The 20,305-nt window shown below is 41.3% G+C and overlaps 1 protein-coding gene across 2 annotated transcripts in view; it reads right to left on the bottom strand.

Annotated features, from left to right (window-relative positions):
* Nucleotides 1–14,760: 14,760 nt before the first annotated feature.
* The window catches only part of INTS7 (integrator complex subunit 7), a 56,307-nt gene continuing 50,762 nt past the window's right edge, over nucleotides 14,761–20,305 (bottom strand). For both annotated transcript variants that reach the window (XM_033093165.1, XM_033093166.1), the window contains 3 exons: nucleotides 19,918–20,016; nucleotides 18,415–18,600; nucleotides 14,761–16,161 (listed from right to left, as the gene is read on the bottom strand). In XM_033093165.1, the coding sequence (XP_032949056.1) occupies nucleotides 15,874–16,161; nucleotides 18,415–18,600; nucleotides 19,918–20,016 (573 nt within the window). In that variant the 3' untranslated portion in view covers nucleotides 14,761–15,873. The remainder of the gene's footprint in view (nucleotides 16,162–18,414; nucleotides 18,601–19,917; nucleotides 20,017–20,305) is intronic.

The following is a 20,305-nucleotide window of genomic DNA, read 5'->3' as shown; positions in this document are numbered from 1 at the left end:
ATACTGAGGGGTGACTAGTTAAGTCAAAATTTATACATGGGTTTATTTTTACTGTGAGGGATTGTGTGTGGGGGGGTGTTGGTCAGCAGTCTTTTCAAAACAATTTTAAATTTGTTTCTATTAAATATTAAACACATGAAAATAATATTTCTTACATGTGAAAGACTTAAAGACTCATAAAACACCTGTGAATCTACCACTTAGCTTAAGAGCTAGAACATCATAATTCCCCAGACGCCCCCGTCCTCCAATCCCATCCCTGCTCTCCTCCTCCTCAGAAACAGAATCCATCTTCCTGAACTGAGTATCCCCCGTCCCTTGTTTTTCTGTAGTTTTACCACATAAGCTTGCATCCCTCAACAATACATGGCTTGGGGCTGGCCTGGTGCCTCAGGTGGTTGGAGCTCTGTGCTCCTAGCACCAAAGGGTACCGGTTGGATTCCCATATGGGCCAGTGGGCTCTCAACCACAAGGTTGCCAGTTCAATTCCTCGAGTCCCTCAAGGGATGGTGGGCAGCGCCCCCTGCAACTAAGATTGAACACGGCACCTTGAGCTGAGCTGCCACTGAGTTCCGGGATGGCTCAGTTGGTTGGAGCGTTCCCTGATAAAGTCCTGTTCCCCTTCCCCAATAAAATCTTAAAAAAGAAACAAACAAGACATGACTTAATTTTGCATGCTTCTCCTTTATATAAACGAAATTGTACTTTATGTATGTATTCTTTTATGACTTGCTTTTCAGATACAGTTGTCAATTATATTACACATACAAAATAATGCATGTATCGTTAAGTGTTCAGCTTGACGAATTTTCTCAGAGTGCGCACACTCCTTGGTCAAGACACAGAATATTGTTAGCACTCTGCGAGCCCTCCTTGGCCTGCTCCCAGTTACGATGTGCCTCCGAAGGGAACCAATGTTATGACTTCCAACATCATAAGATTTATATAAATTGAATCAGAGTGATTAATTTTATACACTCAGCTTTACGTTCATGCATGTTGCTGCATGTAGCTGTAATCACTTGGCCGTTACTGCTTTAACAGTGTTTTATTATTATACGACTCTATTATAATTTATATATCTATTTATCTGTTGATGGATATTTGGGTTCCTTCCACTGTTTGCTATTACAAACAGGGATGTTATAAACATTCTAATATGTGTCTTCTTATGCTCAAATACAAATGCTTCCTGAGGAGAACTTAGGGATGGAATTTCAGGATCACAGAATGTACTTACTATTAGCTTTACTAGGTAATACCAAATGTGAACGTACCACTTATCACTAAAAATAGAAATCTATGCCAATCTAATAGGTAAAAATTTAAATCTCATTGTTTAAATTTGAATTTCTTCCCTTACATTTATTTCATTATTACATTTTTAAAAAGCTGTTCATTGGCCATTTGTATTTTTTTCTCTTGTGGATTCTTTGTATCCTCAACCCATTTTTCTGTTGCATTGCTGGTATTTTTCTTAAGGACTTTTAAAGACCTTTATATGTTAAGGATAGTACTTGTTAGTCTGTTATGAGTGTTGCAAATACAATGTTTTTTTCTTTAATTGAGATATAATTGACATATAACATTATATTAGTTTCAGGTATACAACACAATTCAATATTTGTATATATTGTGAAATGATTACCACAGTAAGTCTAGTTAACATGTATCACCACACAGTTACAAACCTTTTTTCCTCGTGATGAGAACTTATCTAATCTCTTTGCAACTTTCAAATAACAGTACAGAATTGTTACCTGTAGTCGCCATACTGTACATCACATCCCCAGGACTTATTTTCTAACTGGAGGTTTGACCACCTTCACCATTTTCACTCACCTCCCACCTCCAGAAACCACCAATCTGTTCTCTATTTGTGTTTCTGTTTTTATATACAACATATAACATTTTATATACAACATATTGTATTTGTCCTTTTCTGTCTGACTTATTTCACTTAACAATGTTATTTTTATCTTATTGTTTGGTTTATGGTGCTTTTTGCCATTAAGAAGTTTTAAGTTTTTATGCAATCAGAGCCACTTTTCTTTTTTCTTTTTTTCTTTTTTTTTTGCAGATGCTGCCCTTTCTGCTGTTGGAATCATGCGTAAACGTATTTTTCCACTCCAGGATGACATCTGTTAAGGTGGCTTTATTTCTCATAGACATGGTGCATCTGGTGGCTTTCTAAAGTTGCTGACCAGAGGTAGCAATGGCTGGGTCAAGGTGTGACCCAGAGGATCTTTCTGCTATGCAGATTTTAGACACCAAAGTGGTGATGACGTTTCCATTATCTGAAGACCTGTCTTCATCATACAGAGAATGAAAAGTGAACTGAGCTGTGCTAAGGCCAATTCTTTGCTTCTATGCAAGGGAAGTCGAAGCATTGGTGGTTTCTCCCCCCCAAACCCAGCAAATAGGCTGGGCTCAATACAGCAGGGAAATTTCACCAACGTGAGAATACCTGAGGGACAAAACTGGCCTGCCAACAAGGAATAAACGAACCCTCCAGCAATAGCCTGGCATGGGTTCCCCTCCCACAGGGGTTGTCGATTCCTCAGGCTTTTACAATTCTTGAGCCCTGTTCCAAGGAGCTTTTGTGGTTTAAATCAATGTGCTTCTGGGAATAAGTGCCCTTATTATTCCTAGTTCACATTATTTGCTGTGCTCTTCTGCCACCGTGACATAATGCGCTTTGTGCAGCTGTACAATAACAGTCCTTTCAGGAATCTCTAAGAGCTTTCTAATTACCCATGACCACACGACAGATGTAGAAACAGAAGCCCAGGGACAGAGAGGGCAACGCTCTCCCCTGGTCACAAAGGAGCCAAGCCCAGCTTCTTGGCTCCTTCATGGGGGCTGCAGGGTCTGAGCCATACTTGTCTAGGACGTGTACCACTGCAGTGACGGCTGCAGAATTTCTAGGCTGCCCGAGTGCATGGCAGGGAGTGCTGGACCCCCTGCAGTTGTGCTTAGGATAACCTAAGAAGTTGAGCTATTGAGTTCAGGAGTGAGAACTAGAAATGCCCAGAATTGGCTGGGCAATAGCTCTCGAGTTCACAGTTAGTTCTCAGTGACTAAGCTCCTGGGATGAGACACTGTATTATGGCTAGGTCACTTGAAACTGAATTCTGCATAAGTAATTAAACTGGGTTGATTGCCTACTATGTGTCCGGTACCAGGAATACAAAAATGAACTCCCAATCCTCCCCGTGGATGTTCACATCCTAGATGGAAGAGGAGACAGCTACGGAAGCAGGGACTTGTAAGAAGCTGAGTGCGTTAATAAAGAGCAGACCAGAAGACTAGGGTAACACCCAGCTCTGTGGGGGCTTCCGGAAAGCTTCTGGGAAAGGACTTTCAACCTGGGTATATCTTCAGAAATGGACTGGTCTTGCTAGGCAGAGCTAAAGGGAGGAGAGCATTGCATGCTGAAGGCCAAGTGCGTACAAAGGCCAGGAGGTGTAAAATGCACTGGGGTTCAGGGAACCAGAATGTCAGCATGTCTGAAGTCACCAGTTATCCCACTGTCCTTTTTCTCATTTACTTTTATAGCCAAAACTCTATCCCTCTTTATTCTTAATATCTTATTTTGGATGTTAAAAAGAACGAGTGTTGTTTTTTTGTTTCTGCATTATTGCTTTAACCTTCCACTTCTCCTTAGGGCACTGTGGATACCTCTGACTAGAGAAAAATCATGTATCAGGGAGTGTCCAAAAGAAAAGCACAGAGATGAATATTTCACTGCATTATAAGGACACAAGGGCAGCTCAGGAAACCTTGGGCAGGACCTCAGCTGGGCGGTCTTCTTTTACTGTCCATCTAGCAAAAAACATGGTCTTGGATGACGCCTATGTAAGTACCTGTCACAGGTCCAGCCACCCAGAAGGAGGCCCTGTGGTCCCAAGCTTATGAAGTAAATGCTGTAGCTGAAAGTAGGTGGGGGATGTGGATGTGAGGGAAAACACAAGCTGGCCAGCAATTTAATAAATGACCCAGATAGGAGTGAAAGCATCACATTTGAGCTGTATGAGTCTGAGTGCAGCTGGCTCTCGAGGTCAGGCTGGATTGGAATGTGAGAAACAGAAGGCCACCTCTGGCTTCCTCTCCTTGCCTTTCTTTTCCTTGGTATCTGTCGTTGCCCACCTCACCCCCCATGGTCTTCTGGGCAGCACTTTATATTCCTTCTCAGTCAACAAGAATTATAATGTGGGTACTTCTCAAGTCTCTCTTCAGTGTGGTGTTGGCACCTCAGCTAGCCCGTGGCACTGACACATGGTATGCGACAATCACCGACCAAAGCTTCCTGAGAGCAGGGACTCTACCTGCTACAGGACCTCGCCTATAACAGGTACTCAATCAGTCACGAAAAAGAAAGGCGAGGAGAGAGAAAAGGAAGGAGGGAGGAAGGACGGACAGGGAAGAACCTGGCGGGAAACAGTGAAAACCACATCATCCAAAGCGACAACATATTCTAAAGTCTGACCAACAGAAGGCTGCTGCTGGAGGAGAGTGAAGAGAGCGCTGAGGAAGGAGGCAGATGAATGGTCTTTTTTTTACTTTCTTGCGAGCCTTAGGCACTGGTCCACTCCCTCCTGCCTCAGACCTCAGGTCGGAGCCTGAGCTGCACTCTTGGCCCCCACTGGGCCTTTGTAATACCATTGGGCTGTGCTTCTGCCTTTCCAGCACTCGGAGCTCAGAATTAGCAGAACACTTGCTCTACACCTCTCGTTTCCAAGGTGAACATCGAGTCAGCAGGCAGATCAGTCAGGATACCCCATGCAGGAATCTGAATCAGAGCTGGACGCCAAAGAACTGTCAGAGGCTGATGGGAGGTGGGACAGTGGAGGGAGTCGTTTGTTTTCATCAGCAGGACATGGTAACTTTAGCCACCACCTGACTATATACAGACCCCAAGGGCCAGGCAGTCTGACTGCTTCACACAAGACTGAACGGACGCAGGCCAAGGAAGAATCCTGACTATTGTGCCTGGCTGGAGAGCCAGAATGTGGAGGGATGGACAGGTTTTTCAGTGATGGAGAGAAGTGTGTTCAGGTGGAGGGAAAACATGTAGAAAGCCATGATGGTGAAAATGTGCAGACTGAGCTCATGGGATGGTCAGGAAGTTAGTTTTACCACAAACTGCATATACACAGAGGGGTGGCGAGAGGTGGGGGCTGGTGCTCCACTGGAATCTCATTGTGGAGGGTACTACATGATAAAGAGTTCACACTGTATCGGGAACCCAACAGGAATAAGTTTTGGACCAGAGGAGTGAATGGGGAAGCAATGGGAAGTAAGGATTCCTCAGAGGAGACAGAGACTAGCAGCAAGGAAAACAGAAAGCAAAAGCGACATTCCAGGAAGATATAATGAGGCTGTGAGCTAGGATGATGGTTGTGGGAACAGAAGGGAAGAAACACAGCAAAGGACAGTCCCCCTTCCTCCAAAGTAGGCCAGTTCTCTCTCTGCCTAGACACGTATCTCATATAGAAACACACTTAGGAAGTGCGAGAAAACATAACCTCTTTATCACCCCTCTCTTTTCAGTTCCCTCCCTCCCTCCACTTCTCCCAGTCCCTCTGTCCCATTCTGGGCAATGGCCAGAGGCATCTGCTCCAAGGACAGGAAGAATGTGTGTGTGTGTGTGTGTGTGTGTGTGTGTGGTGGGGGAGGGTATTTATATCTGCAGACACACAGCTTGAGCCCTCTGTCCGGAAGGCATGTGTTGGGTGGGGAGGAGGGCCACACCTCACCTCCCAGGCTGAGCTCTCAGCTGGTATATCTGCAGCCTGCATGAGGTCCTGCTGTTGGAATGGGGCTGAGAGGTCAGATAATCCATCCCTCTGTCTCCGGAGAGGCTGTTGGCAAAAGCGTCTCTGTGGTTGGAAAGAATAGATCACAGTCCAAAAGCCACCTTCCTTTAGTATTTAATTATTTTCACAGTTCACTAAGTTCTTCTTTATAGCGAACCTAAATTTCTTACTGAAATTTTGTCTCCTTGCTTCATGTTCTGTTTTGGGGAGATGGCAAACTCTCCAAAACCTTTCAGTGGGGAAATTGTTTCTGATCAGTCAGGTAGAAAGTTAGTCCATGAATCACAGGGCTTGTGTGATGGCAAAAACTAACCTTGGATATAAGCCCATTTCCTTCGCAGTTGCTGAAAACTCAGAAAGAACGACAGAGAAGCCTGGGTTGGCTTGTTGTGCTGGTGACACTTCTCCTTTTTCCCCTGCCCCCCAGGGCTCAAGGCTTGTGCTGACAGGGAAGCTGGATAGATGTAAATGCCCTCCTCCCAAGAGAAAAAAAATTAATTCCTCTTGATTCTAAGAAATTTTAGTTCCTTACGGTCCTCAAATGACCTGAAACATCACCCTCTCTTAAGGAAGAGACGATCTGCAGCAGAAGCTTTTAAGAGGCTGACGTTTTGTCCCCCACTGTTCTGTGGGCCACCAGGCCATGCTGGCAGCTCGAGGCAGAAGGCAACCCACATTTGGTGGGCCCCCGCCATGGCAGGCTTTGTGCATTATTACGTTGAATCTTCGCAACAGGGCAGTCATGAGCCCCATTTCACAGATGAAGCAGCCAAGGCTTACAGAGATATGAGAGGAAACCAAGGCTCAGAGAACAGCCAGGGGGCTGATGTGAAACATGGGGAGGTGGAGCTGCTTGTTCCCATTAACAGGAAATGATAACTTTAGCCACCATTTGTCCACATTTATGCCAAGCCTGAGGGTCGGGCAATGGACTCGACACAAGGCTGGATTTGACACTGGACACAGAGTCATGTCTGGTGGGAGGAATCAGGGAGAGGGTGTTTCTGCCACGTCTGAAGGGACAGATGGGTTTTTCAATGTGGCATAGCTGGGGTCAGGAGAGACTGCCTTCTTCTAATTAGAGCTACTTCCCTGCAACCAAGTTTGTAGGGAGTTGGCCATCTCCCTTAAAGAGAACTGAAGCAGGAGGTTAAGATCGCCATGAGGGGTTAGGTTGGATATAAGGAAAGACTCAGTGAACTGCGAAGGTGGTTAGATATCGAAGGGGCAGACACTTGGGCTGAGATCTTTTCCAAAGGGCCACCCAAGAAACGGCAGTGACTCTGACCTGGGTAGTTTTACCCAAACTCACTCCTTTCCCCTTTCATGGGAAGAAATGATCAACCACCGAGGAAGCTCAGGCCTGCCCGGCATCAAGGCCAGGGTGGGTTTCTCCCATGGTCTGTACAAAAACAAGGAGCCATGACCCCAAGGAGCTTGTCTGTCACTGTATTCCCAGTTTCTGGTACCCTGTACACGTCCAATAAACATCTGGTAAACACATAAAAGGTCACCTGTTTTCAAAATTGTTTGTGTCCTTGTTGGCTGGGCCTTTGGCATACATCCGGGTAACGCCTGCTCAGAAAATTCTGCTGACTGAGCTCCAGTGCCCTGTGATCTCATCTGAGTTACCTTCAGTGCCAGGATGAAGGGAAAACGCTTTCCATCAGCTACTCCTGGTCAGCCACGTGAGGGAGGGGCCAGCGGGAGGGAGTGCTCACCGGCCCTCTTCTGTGTCAAGGGCCCTCAAGCAGGTTCCAGATGCGCTCACTCCCGGAGAGACAATTCTAGCCGGGGCTAATGTGCTTTTGAGCTCTGATGTGGCTAGAGTGACTCCATGTTTAGTCATTTCTCCCTCATGCCGGGTTCATGTCATCCAACAGCCTGGCCACAAGCAGCAGTTTTACAACACGAGACAATATTTACTTCTTTTTGAGTGTAAGCTCCTATCTCCTTGAGGCTAAATATTGACTTTACACTTTAAGGGTGTACCTTTTTTCCAAAGGTTCTTCTGTTCCTCTCTGGCTTCCAAGTAGTAGGTACCCAACTGTCTCTGATTATGTCAAGAAGAGGCTCTCTGAGCAGGCAGGGACACTTGCATTCCAAGTGCTGCCAAAAGAGAAAGTGTCGAATGGCCAGTTTTCCTATTACCTAAGAGCTACATAAAAGGGGAAGTACTATTAGAATTTGACATGGCATGGTTTGTGCTGTCAACAGCTTTTATAAAGCCCTCTCCACATTCTCTGAAAACAGAGGTCTTTTTCTGTCAAATGAGGGCTCTGTCAGTTTCCTTTTGCATGTCCCATTCCCAGCTCAGGAACCAGCACGGTGTGGGCTCACACCAGAAAAGGACCTTCACCCACTTGTAGTTCTATGGTAGGCTTTTCACCTACTTCTGTCATGTGGGGGCTACTTCAGCAATGACCCTCCTGACACCTGCTTTCGGCCTCTGTTGGTGGGTGGGGGTGGGGAAGGGAAAGCAAGGTGGGGGATACCAGTGTTAACAATTTGCTGTCACTTTGCTTATCTCCTCAGGGTGAGATGACACATAAACAAAAAGCATCATTATCTCCGGTTTCCAATGGCAGGATGGAACTCCTGAGGCAGCACAGCCTTTCACGTTCCACGGTGCTGGGAAATAGGAGAACTTGATATTAACGTCTTCCCCTAATTCTTCAGTCTAACTCAGTTCTATTTTATTTGTCCTAGTCCTCTATTTTAAACATTTTTGATTCATAGCCACAATTAAACTCATCAAAATCCACAAATAAAACCCCCTAAGAAAACCTAAAGGTCGACTAGAGAATATTTCTTCTCTGCATACAATCTGATTTTCTTTAACTCATTCTGACTTTTGAGGATATTGGGTAGATGTTCATTTTCCTGATTGTTACAATTCATTTGATATTATCTCACCATTATAATTTTGCTTAAAAAAATTATCTGGAAACAAAAATGGTTTTTAGTTTGTTTGCCAGTTAGGGTATCACTAAACAAAAACTACACCTGTAGACATGATCCGTAAGGAAGACAATCCCCAAACTCATTTCACCAAGTTTCAATCTTTACCAGACCTAAATAATAAGCAAAGAGGACAATTATTGAACAACCAACTTGACTGTGCAAGAGAGAATTGCTCTGGGAGAGAGTTGCAAATAAGGATAAGGGAAGAGGTACAAACTGAAAAATGTTTTGCAACTGTAGTAGGTTTGAAAAAAGTTAATTTAGAACATTTAACATTCTTCCATTAGAATATGGGAATCCATGGCTCCAGGTCTTGGTGTGTCACTGAAGAAAAAAACATGACTCACTCTGTCTAAATAACCAATTACAATTAAAAATTAAATTGCTCCTAGGATGAGCACTTTAGACTGTGTACCAAAGGATAATGGACTAGATCCAGCCAAGCCAATAAAATACTCAGCCATGATAAAAGGTCTTTGTGTTCTTGGGCAAGAAATGGAAAGGAAGACCATCACCTCCTACAGTGCTGTTGGTAGGAAATCTAAGCCAATTCACCAGACTTTGGGACGTCTCAACACATCCCATCATACTTTTCATGTTGGTTGACTGGTAAAGGCTAAATCCACGGGCGCATTATAGAAAGAACAGGGCAGGGTGTTTGCTTGACCAACACAGTAGTGTATCACCAGATGCAAAGCAAACACACAAACGCCAAACACCTTGTTATTTATACTCTTCCATGTGAAATCTTTGGTGCATCAAAGAATTCCAACGTAGACCCCTTACAAGAGTTGTCTAGGTCCTAAAGTAATAGTGAATCTCATTTCTTCACTTCTCACTCTTGCACTGTCCAATTTTACAGGCAGCTGCCACATGAGTCTCTTTAAATTTAACAGAATAACAAAGATTCAGTCACACTAGCCATACAAAGGGTGCCAAAAAAATGTATACATATTTGCAGAAAGGAAAACTGTATTACAATTGTAATACTCAATATATACCAGTACCAAAAGATGAATACAAGTCACGTTTGACTTTTGCAATTACAAGAGGTGCTCAAAGTAGTTCCCATCAGCGTCCAGACACTTCTGATTATGGCAAACTACTGCTTGAGCAACGCTGACCAAAGTGTCCACTTGGATACCTTTTTTGGGCACCTCTGGTATTTTAGATACCTGAATATGGTTAGTGGCTCTATTGGATAGCACAGACTTAGAACATTTCCATTACCACAGCAAGTTCTATTGGACGGTGCTGCATATACTCTACATACCAGGTGGCAGGGTCATCTTATTCTCAGTAGTGCCAGCAGATACTGGTACAGAAAGATCAAGGGTCCTATTCAAGGACCTATGGCAAGTGAGTCTTATAAATAGAACTTAAACCGACATGTCTGGGATCCCTTGTTCTTCTTTGAATGGTATCTTAATGTAAAAAGTAACATACAGCCTCCAGTTGCAAATTACATACCTTGGTTGTTTTGAGCTAGAAAGGTCATACCACAAAATCTCTTGAACTGGAATATAATAGTACTTTAATTTCTAAATAGTCAATATGCTACTGCTATCACCCGTGATGGCAAATAGTACTTTAGAAAAGTATTTTCATAATTTTCTTTGTATGTTTGTCTTTAAATATTTTAATTAAATAGTATTTACAGTGCTGTAGTAAACAGAAATTCCATTTTGTTTAGGTCAACATAAGTTATTTTGTTATTAGTCAATGTACCCAAATTGAATATGAAGGAAGATAGCTTAAATGTGTTTAGTAGCGGAGAAAAGGTAACTTTTATTTGAATAAATAAAATGCTAAGATTAAGAACTGATCTAACACAGTAAGATAATACTAGTGAGGATAATAATGACAGCAAACACTTATATGTCTACTTACTATATGCTAGCCATGTTCTAAATGCTTTACATACATTAATTCTGTATGAACTCAATCCTCACACCTACCGCACAAAGCACTATTATGCTTCCCAATTTGAGGAACAAGGAAACTGAGGCATAGAAAGATTGTTCAAGGTCACAGTTAGATAGTGAGGATTTGGACCAGGACAGTGTGGCTCCAGAGCTGTAGCCATCAAGTTATACTGCAAAGTCACTGAACACTGAGAAAAATAACTTGTCTTCCTAGAATCAGCCAGTGGCCCTTTATTATCCGTATTTCTAAATTCAGGAAATGCACTCACTTCATAACCAGTACGTGTATTTTTCTTTTCTGCATAATTCCTTGAGTATTTCTTTTTCTTTTCATTCATTTGCTATTGTGTTGAAATTATAGTTTCCCTGCATCGCAAATAATTGTTTCACAGTTGGATGCCAAAAATGCAGTAGACATTATACCAAACATAAAATGAGACAGCATCCCAATCTTGAGTTTAATGGACATACTGAAATAAAATAGCCTTTGTTGCTTCGCAAAGTTATTTTTATACTCAGAACTATCTGGATGTTCTTATTTTAATAATTCCAAATTTGTGCCATGGGCCGTACAGTACACCAAATCAGTTTGTAATAGGGCTATCAAAAACCTATCTTTTCAGGACATAAAATTTTGGAAGGCCTCAAAGGGAATTGGTGACTTGCAAGATTTGCTTCTTTTCTAGAAAATTCTGCCTTGAAACAGTACCAGAAACCTGAAATCAACATCGTAAAATTCCCTTCTGAAAATAGCCATTTAATGGGGGGGAGGGGGGAAGGTTTTTCCCAATGTAAGCACCTTATTTATTTTTTTCTTTAGGCTTTCAGTCAATAATCTGATAACAAAACTCTAGACTGGAGGCAAGCCAGCCAGTCTAATTCAGTCATTTTATAGACCAGGAAACTAAAGTCTACAGAAATGAAGTGACTTGCCCCAGGTCACAGAGCTAATTCATCAGAACCCAAAATGGAACCCCTTCTTTCTGATTCAGCTCTCTCCACACACGGTAAAAGGGCATGGGCTCTGCACATGTCCTCCATAACACTCTGGCAATTCTTCCTAAAGCTTGTTCCCGGACGCTGTAATGACCGTGTACATCATGCATTGGGTACAGTGGGCTGCATCTAAAGGGATGTCATCAGTGGCAAACGACCTGGCTATTGGCAGTGAAATGTGTTGTGTTGGGACAATACCCCACGAAGCCAAGTGATCTTAGAGGGACCTGAGTTGTCAATCACTTCTCACCTAGAGGCCACGTGATAAGAAAAAAATATGTATCATTCTTTTTCTTTGAAGCCTACCATTCCTCTGAGCCAATGTCAACTTTAAAGAGAAAAAGGCAAAACACAAGCAACAAAATTGAGTGATTTATTTAAAAAGGAAACTTCCAAGGAATGTGCCTGCTTCATGTTAGGAGTTGCTTCCAGCCCAAGAACCCATGTTAGTATCTGCAATCCTGTGATCCATGGTTTAGAAACCATGACCCGAAGCACTGACTGATCACAAATCAAGAAAGAACAGTTAAATCATACCGTGTTTCCCCGAAAATAAGACTTAGCTGTACCATCAGCTCTAATGCGTCTTTTTTTAAACACTTTTTAAAATTAATTTATTTTTAACTTTTTTAAGTTAGACATTTATCATTTATATGCCTCACACTGTGTGAACCCCCCTCCCCCATCCATCTGACATCACACACAGCCATTACATTTCCACTGTCTCTATTCCTAATGCTGTACTCCGCTTCTTGTAACTACATACATACATACATACATACATACATACATACATATATATGTAAAGTTGTAGTTGACATTCATTGTTCAGCTTCAGCTTCAGGTGTACAGTGCATTGATCAGACATCTACATCTTCCCTGAGGTGGTCTCCGTAACGAGACAAGTGTCCATCGGATACCCTACAAAATCTTTACAACATTATTGATCACATTCCCCAAATTAACTTTCGTAACCCCATGGCAATCTTGTGGTTACTGACTGTGCTTTCTAATCCCCCCACCTTCCCTTTTACCCCCACACCCCTCCCATCGAGCAACCCTCAGTTTTTCCTCTATGTCTTGAAACTGTTTCTGATTAGTTCATTCATTTATTCTTTTCTTTAGATTCCACATATAAGTGAGATCATATGGTATTTGTCTTTCTGTCTGACGTTATTTCACTTAACATAATGTTCTCTAGGTCCATCCATGTTGTTGCAAATGGTAAGATTTCTTTCTTCTTTATGGCTGCGTAATACTCCATTGTATAAATGTACCAGTTTCTTAATCCAGTCGTCTACAGATGGGCATTTCGGTTGTTTCCATGTTTTGGCTATTGTGTATAGTGCTGCAATAAACATAGGGGTGCATACGTTTTTTTGAATTAGAGTTTTGGATTTCTCCAGATAGATACCTAGGAGTGGAATTGCTGGATCATAAGGTAGTTCCATTTTCAGATTTTTTGGATACCTCCATACTGTTTTCCATAGTGGCTGCACCAATCTGCAATCCCACCAACAGTGCACAAGGGTTCCCTTTTCTCCACATCCTCGCCAGCACTTGTTATTTGATTTATTGATTGGGGTGAGGTGGTATCTCATTGTGGTTTTTATTTGCATTTATCTGATGGTTAGTGAGGTTGAACATTTTTTCATATGTCTGTTTGCCATCTGTATGTCCATTTTAGAAAAATGTCTCTTCATGTCCTCTGCCCATTTTTCAATTGGGTTGTTTTTTTGGAGTGAGTTTTTTTTATAAATTTTGGATATTAACCCCCAAAGATATTTTCCAGATATATCATTGGCAAATATCTTTTCCCATTCAGTAGGATCCCTTCTTGTTTTATTGATGGTTTCCATTGCTGTGAAAAAAACTTTTTAGTTTGATGTAATCCCACGTTTATTTTTTCTCTTACTTCCCTCGCCCAAGAGGCGCCCAAGATTTTTTTATCAGTAAAAATCTTTCTCCAGGTAATGTCTGTAAAGTTTCTTCCTATATTTTCTTCTAGGAATTCTATGGTTTCTGATCTTACATTTAAGTCTTTAAGCCATTTTGAATTTATTTTTGTATATAGTGTAAGGAGGTGGTCCAGCTTCATTTTTTTGCATGTGTCTGTCCAGGTTTCCCAGCACCCTTTATTGAATAGTCTTTACATCACCGTAAATTCTTGCTTCCATTGTCGTAAATTAAATGACCACATAGGCATGGATTTATTTCTTGGCTCTCTATTCTGTTCCATTGACCTAGGTGTCTGTTTTTATGCCAGTACCATGCTGTTTTGATTACTGCAGACTTGTAGTATAATTTGATGTCAGATATCGTTATACCTCTCACTTTGTTCTTATTTCTCAAGATTGCCGAGGCTATCCGGGGTCTTTTATGGTTCCATACAAATTTTAGGATTATATGTTCTATTTCTGTGAAAAACGTCCTTGGTAGTTTGCTAGGAATTGCGTTGAATATGCATATTGCCTTAGGCAGTATGGATATTTTAACTATATTAATTCTTCCTATCCATGAACATGGTATGTGTTTCCATCTATTTGTATCTTCTTTAATTTCTTTCTTCAGTGTCTTATAATTTTCTGAGTACAGATCTTTTACTTCTTTGGTTAAATTTATTCCCAGGTATTTTATAGTCTTTGAAGCAATTGTAAATGGTATTGTTTCCTTAATTTCTCCTTCTGATGTTTTATTATTGGTATATACAAATGCAACTGATTTCCGAATATTAATTTTGTATCCTGCTATTTTATTAAATTCATTTATCAGATCTAATAATTTCTTGGTGGAGTCTTTAGGGTTCTCGATATATAGTATCATGTCATCTGCATATAATGACAATTTTACTTCCTCCTTACCAATTTGGATGCCTTTTATTTCCTTTTCTTGTCTGATTGCTATGGCTAGAACTTCCGGCACTATGTTGAATAGAAGTGGAGGAAGTGGGCAACCTTGCCTTGTTCCTGATCTCAAGGGGAATGGTTTTAGCTTTTCCCCATTGAGTTTTAATGTGTCTTTTGGAACAAAAATTAATATAAGACCCGATCTTAAAAGACCGGATCTTGTATTAAAGTAAGACCGGGTCTTGTATTATATGAGACCCGGTTTTATATTAATTTTTGCTCTGAAAGATCCATTAGAGCTGATGGTCTGGCTAGGTCTTATTTTTGCGAAAACATGGTATTTAGTGTACTATGTTAAGTATATTATTATTAGATTTTATAATGGTTTTCAACCAGTATTGAAAAAAAGGGGTTTCCTGGATAACCAGAAAACTTCTATTCCCTGAGCATCCCAACTAATTGAGGTTGTGTTATAAAGAAACTGTTCTTTCTAGACAACCAAGTCCAGCATTACAGAACTTACCAAGAAACTAAAACAATCAAAGGAAAAGAGCTGCCCTCCTACCTTAAAACATTAAGATATTAAATGTGAGTGACTTTTTTTTCGCCCTTTGAAACAATGTACAATGTCTACACAATCACACACATATTAGAAAAACCAAACTATTAATCTCCAATCTTGCTATGTAATTGTCAGCTGCTCTTTGGGTCAATTAAATACTGAAACAATAAATTAAGATTGCTTTAGCACAGAAAAGATAGGTAAGTGGTTGAAATAATATAGCAGGATGTTTCAATTCTGTCAAACTGCCTGCTCTCAATCCAGAAGATGGCTATTTCTGGGGACACTTCCACGTTCATCTGTGCGAGGGCTCAGTTCCTATTATACCGGTGAACCCTGCACCTGCTGGTCAGAACTTTCCAAGGATTAGCTCAGAATTAGAGGTCTGTGTCAGCAGCAAATGATACATTTGGGTAGAAACAGTCAAATTCACTAATTCAGTGATCCCAATATGTGACTTTTCTTGAAAAAAGAAAAGGCTCAGCAACAGTAAAAACAATAAAAGAATGACAATGTTAAATACGAGATAAAGGACTTGGGTAAAGAAACAAGGAGGAAAATCTTCCTGGTTAGGAACCCAGTTATTTCTCAAATTAAGTTTTTAAGGAAAAAAATCATTTTTCAGAATATCCCACTGCAGAAACCAATGAGCAAATGGACTCCACATTATAACTTTCATATCTTAATCGTATGAAAAAAGCAAATTATTTTTGACAATTTGATCAACCCCTGTAAAGTCTGTAAATGCATTTGTCACGTGGCTAAAACCGCGTGTAGGCGTTTCGTTGTTGCTGCTGTTGTAATGGTTGCTGGGCTTGCTGCTGCTGTAGGCGAATTTGCTGGGAATATGGGTCTTCCAGGGATTTGACAAATATGGTAGTTCTGGGACCAGTCTTCCATACGATACCATTGGCGTCTTTCACTGAAGATTCCACTGTAATGTTGTGTGTTCCAAGGATAGCAAAGTTCAACAGAAACTGAGTACTAAAGTAATCATTATGAGGCTCAACCCTCTGCTCCATCTCATTGGTCATGTTGTCAATGGGTATCTGGAATAAAAGAATTGTTAAATAACAACAGCTAACATTTACTGAATGCTTACTATGTATGAGGTAGGCCCTGCCTAAGTGCTTATGTACTCGTAATACATGCACACAACAAACAGGTAGGTACCATTATTAACCTTGCTTTATAGATGAGGTAGCAGAGAGATTAAGTAATTTCTCCAAGGTTACACAGCTGAGTGGTGGAGCTGGCATCTGAACCTAGGCAGGCTAACTCCATAGCCTACACCCTTCATTATGAAGTGATACTGCCTCCTCACTATCCTTGAACAGAACAAACTCCCAGAGCCTTTTTCAAACCCTTCATATGCTGGCCTTTCTTCCCAGTAAAGGAGTTGAGGACACGCCACCCCAAAACATGCTGCTTTGGCATACTGATTATCTTGAGCTAAAGGCACTTAAGAAACAACAGATGCAGGAAGGGCTCTCTGACCTGCCTCTTTTTACCCTAAAACAGGCCGTAAAATTTCACATTAGAAAGGTAGCTTCCTATACTAGGAAGAGAAGAACATCCTATCCCCAGAGACTGGGAATCAACGCTGAAATGACCTGTACACACCAACATACTAAAATAACACTTACCTTCCACTACTCCCGCCCACTGCCCCAACAGAGCTCCTCGTCACTTCCCCATAATTTACTGCCCTGAGCCCATGTAAGATTTTAATAACACTTGCATGCTCTTCTCCTGTTAATCTGCCTTATGTCAGTTTAATCTTAGGTCCAGCTGGAGACTCTGGACCTAAGTTAATTCTCTAAATAATGAGAATTTCCTGACTTGACTCAATGCCTCTCAAGAGGTGAGTCAGCAAGCAGACCAGTACTCTGTTTGAATGTTTTTTTCTTAATAGGAGTCATTATATGCAAGGAACAAAGAGAATCATGGTTACTGTTCTTTTAAACTCCAAGAGAGGAGAGAGCTGCAGAGAGGGACAAGTCAACTATGTAAATTCTCACTATGATGCTGTGACAACAGAGATCATGCAAACCTAACAGCTGTATTCTAAAAACAGTAAGGGATTTTTTTTTTCATCAGTCACCAAATATTTACTGAGTGGCTACAGAAGGCACCATGCTTTGTGTCAAGAAAGTCAAAAGAGGAAGAGAATGAGGGCTGAGCCTTATCAGAGTGGGCAGAGTGCCACAGAGGGTAAGTTACCAAAGTAAAGAAAGGAATGATGGCTCAAACCAGACCTTCCCTTGGCTTTTTGGCCTAAAACCACCAAAGAGAATAAATGCACTCTTTTTATATCTTTACTGATACTCCTTTCCTTGCTATGAACCTCAGCTGATGCCCACAATAAACCGGGGCACAGCCAATTTGGGCAGTTGAACAACTCTGTTCATACAACTGTGTGTTGGACCCCTTCCTTCATTTACTGAGAATAAACCTCCAAGGAACTGGAAAGAGATGTGTCTCAAGGGAGAAACATTCTACATTTGGAAGACTGGTTATTTCATGGGCACAGATTCAGAATCTCAGCTTTGGCTAACGAAGTACACACGAGTTTGGTTAACTTACCTCATGATTTCGCAAAGCAGTAAATTCCTAGGGTTATTCATACCTGTAGGGTTATCTGCAGGGTATAGCAACGCTAATTTTCAATTTTATTAAAAATTATTAATTTTAAATTATTAATAAATAAGTATTAATAATTAATTATTAATTTTAAAATAAATAGATGTGTTGTTTTGGGGGCGGGGGCGACGCTTCTTCTCCACTCCTGCTGCTCCCCTCCACGTGGAGGGACCTTTTATTAGATGAGCAGTACTGGTCTCCAGGAGAGGAGGTGACGCTACTGACTGTTACGTTTCAGGGTGGGCACTGGGCATGAGGAGCTAGGTACCTTCTCTTTCCCCTCTTCTCTGGGCTTCAGGGTGTTCCTCTCTGCCAGCAGTGTTACGGGGCAGGCCCCTGTGTGTACTGGCTGAGGCTGGCTGGGAAAATTGAGTTCAGCGGTACAAGGCTAGAAAGTGCTTGCCACCAGGCACCAGCGCTAGCTTTCTCCATGGCTGTAACAGTAATAACACTCACAGTGTGATCTATCAACTGGTTCCGGCAGGAACGAGAGAAGTATTTTTTATCAGCCATTCAAACCCCATGCATTGTGCTTTTAACTCATGTTTATCTGATCCCTTGGGAAGAACTGCGATCTGCTTAACCATGAAAACACTAGGAAACTTCCAACAATGAGTTGATAAAATTTGCATCACAAGTCTGCCTCTTTTCTAAATTACCTTGTAGTCTTGTCCAGATTTACTCTGTAGCGTGGAAGAAACATTCAGACAGACAGACTGAATTTTGCGGAAGAGTCCTGGTTTAGATCCATGCTGAACCACTCCCTCTACCTTCAGCGCCAGCTGCTGGTTATTCTGGACAGCGATGGGCTCTGCAGGGTTCCGTGGGGATGGTGACAGAGCGAGCTGGAATACCAACATTAAAATAAACGCTAACAACCAAGAACAAGCTTCCTTCCAACTAACATGTCTGTCTGTGCTAATCGTTGGTTATAGGTTAAAATGTCTCACACACACACACACACACACACATACACACACACGCGACCTAACTGTGCCGAGACAACCAGACAGATGTTATCTTTGGAGTCAAGGGTTCCCTATCCCTAATGCCTCCTTTTAAATACCCCTGTTTTCCTTTGTTTTTTCACCTATAAACCTCAGTTCTGTTTGAGGGTAACAGGATTAGAAAAGAGTGAAAGCATGGTTTTCCCAATTTCAGGGGGAGGGGTGCACTTCTCTGACAATGAACCGATTCTAATAGGGAAATACAACTACGTAAACTTTCATGTCCAGCTGCTGTCTCTTTGGTCTTGGGCAAATTTAAATGGACTAAATTCAAATGCAAATGAACTTAAAATTCTAGGATTACAAACACAAACAAGTCACCATGGTATAAAAGTCAGTTTCTACATTTTAAATCTCATTAGTATAGTTTTTCTTTAAAAACATATTAAAAATCCCAAATACACTTCAACTACAGAAAGCTCAAGTCTTGCTAAACGAAAACATGGAAGAAATTGGATCTTTGTTATGTCGTTAAGCCACTGAACTAATCAACTCGGGAAACCTGCTACCTTAGGACTTCTTCCCTAGGTAATCAATTTTCCTTACTATTCAGGCCATTTTGAAATAGCATGCTTTGTTATCTGCAACCAAAGCATTTGAATGGATGCAAAGTTATAATGAACACGTTTACTGACAGGGATAATCCAGGAAATCTCTCAGAAGTGACAATTACCCCCCTTTTCCGACAATTCCATTCTTTGAATCAAAAATTGCTTTTGAATCTTGGGTGGCTTAAATATTTTAAAATACTAACTATACTCATTGGCCAGCTCCTCAAAACTTGTTGTTCAAAGACAAAAATGCTTTGGAGGTAGGCTGGCGATGTTTACTAGATCTGATTCATTCGAAGCTGGTGATCAGAGGTGGGCTCAGCTCAAGATCCTTGCAGGCTACCCACTCAACTTATTCTTGGAGTAGGGAGCCATGGGACAGCGCTCCAGATACCCAAATGTCTGTCTCAATGCACTTGGTACTGACAGGTATCCCATTCCCTTCACCAAACCAGCTGGTAAAGGGAGGAAGGGCTTACAACTAAAGGGCGTAAGTTTTATCAAAATCAAAGGTAAGATCCTGAAGCAGAGCTACGTCCTACTTAATCTGCAGACATAACTGGGTTTTTAATCTATATTAACCTTAGTATTCTTCCTGTATTACCTTAATGCTGGTAGACTGCAGTTTCTGGAAAAAATATCTCTGAAATGAAAGAGGAACTTTCAGCAAAGCAATGATGGCATTGCAGAGGCATGCTGTATGCTGGGGAGGGGGAAAAGAAAGTAAATCAAATGAAAATAAATTCCCAAATTTATCAACAAATAGTACTTTCAGGAAGCAATTTTAAAACTACAAACGCTCATACAGATTATTACAAAGTCAATAATAACACCACCACCAACCTGGAAAGAGGCATAACAGCCAGATATGGTGTACATTTGCCAAATCATTCATGTTAAGGAATACAATTATAATTTTATTTGATTTTGAAGTAGTACGTTCAATAAAGAAGTAAATAACAGAAGAGAGAAAAATCCACATTGCTCAAGGC

Source organism: Rhinolophus ferrumequinum, chromosome 22, assembly GCF_004115265.2.
Source record: "Rhinolophus ferrumequinum isolate MPI-CBG mRhiFer1 chromosome 22, mRhiFer1_v1.p, whole genome shotgun sequence".
Taxonomy (NCBI): Eukaryota; Metazoa; Chordata; class Mammalia; order Chiroptera; family Rhinolophidae; genus Rhinolophus; species Rhinolophus ferrumequinum.
Note: the sequence above shows the minus strand (reverse complement) of the source record. Positions and strands in the feature narration are given on the sequence as shown.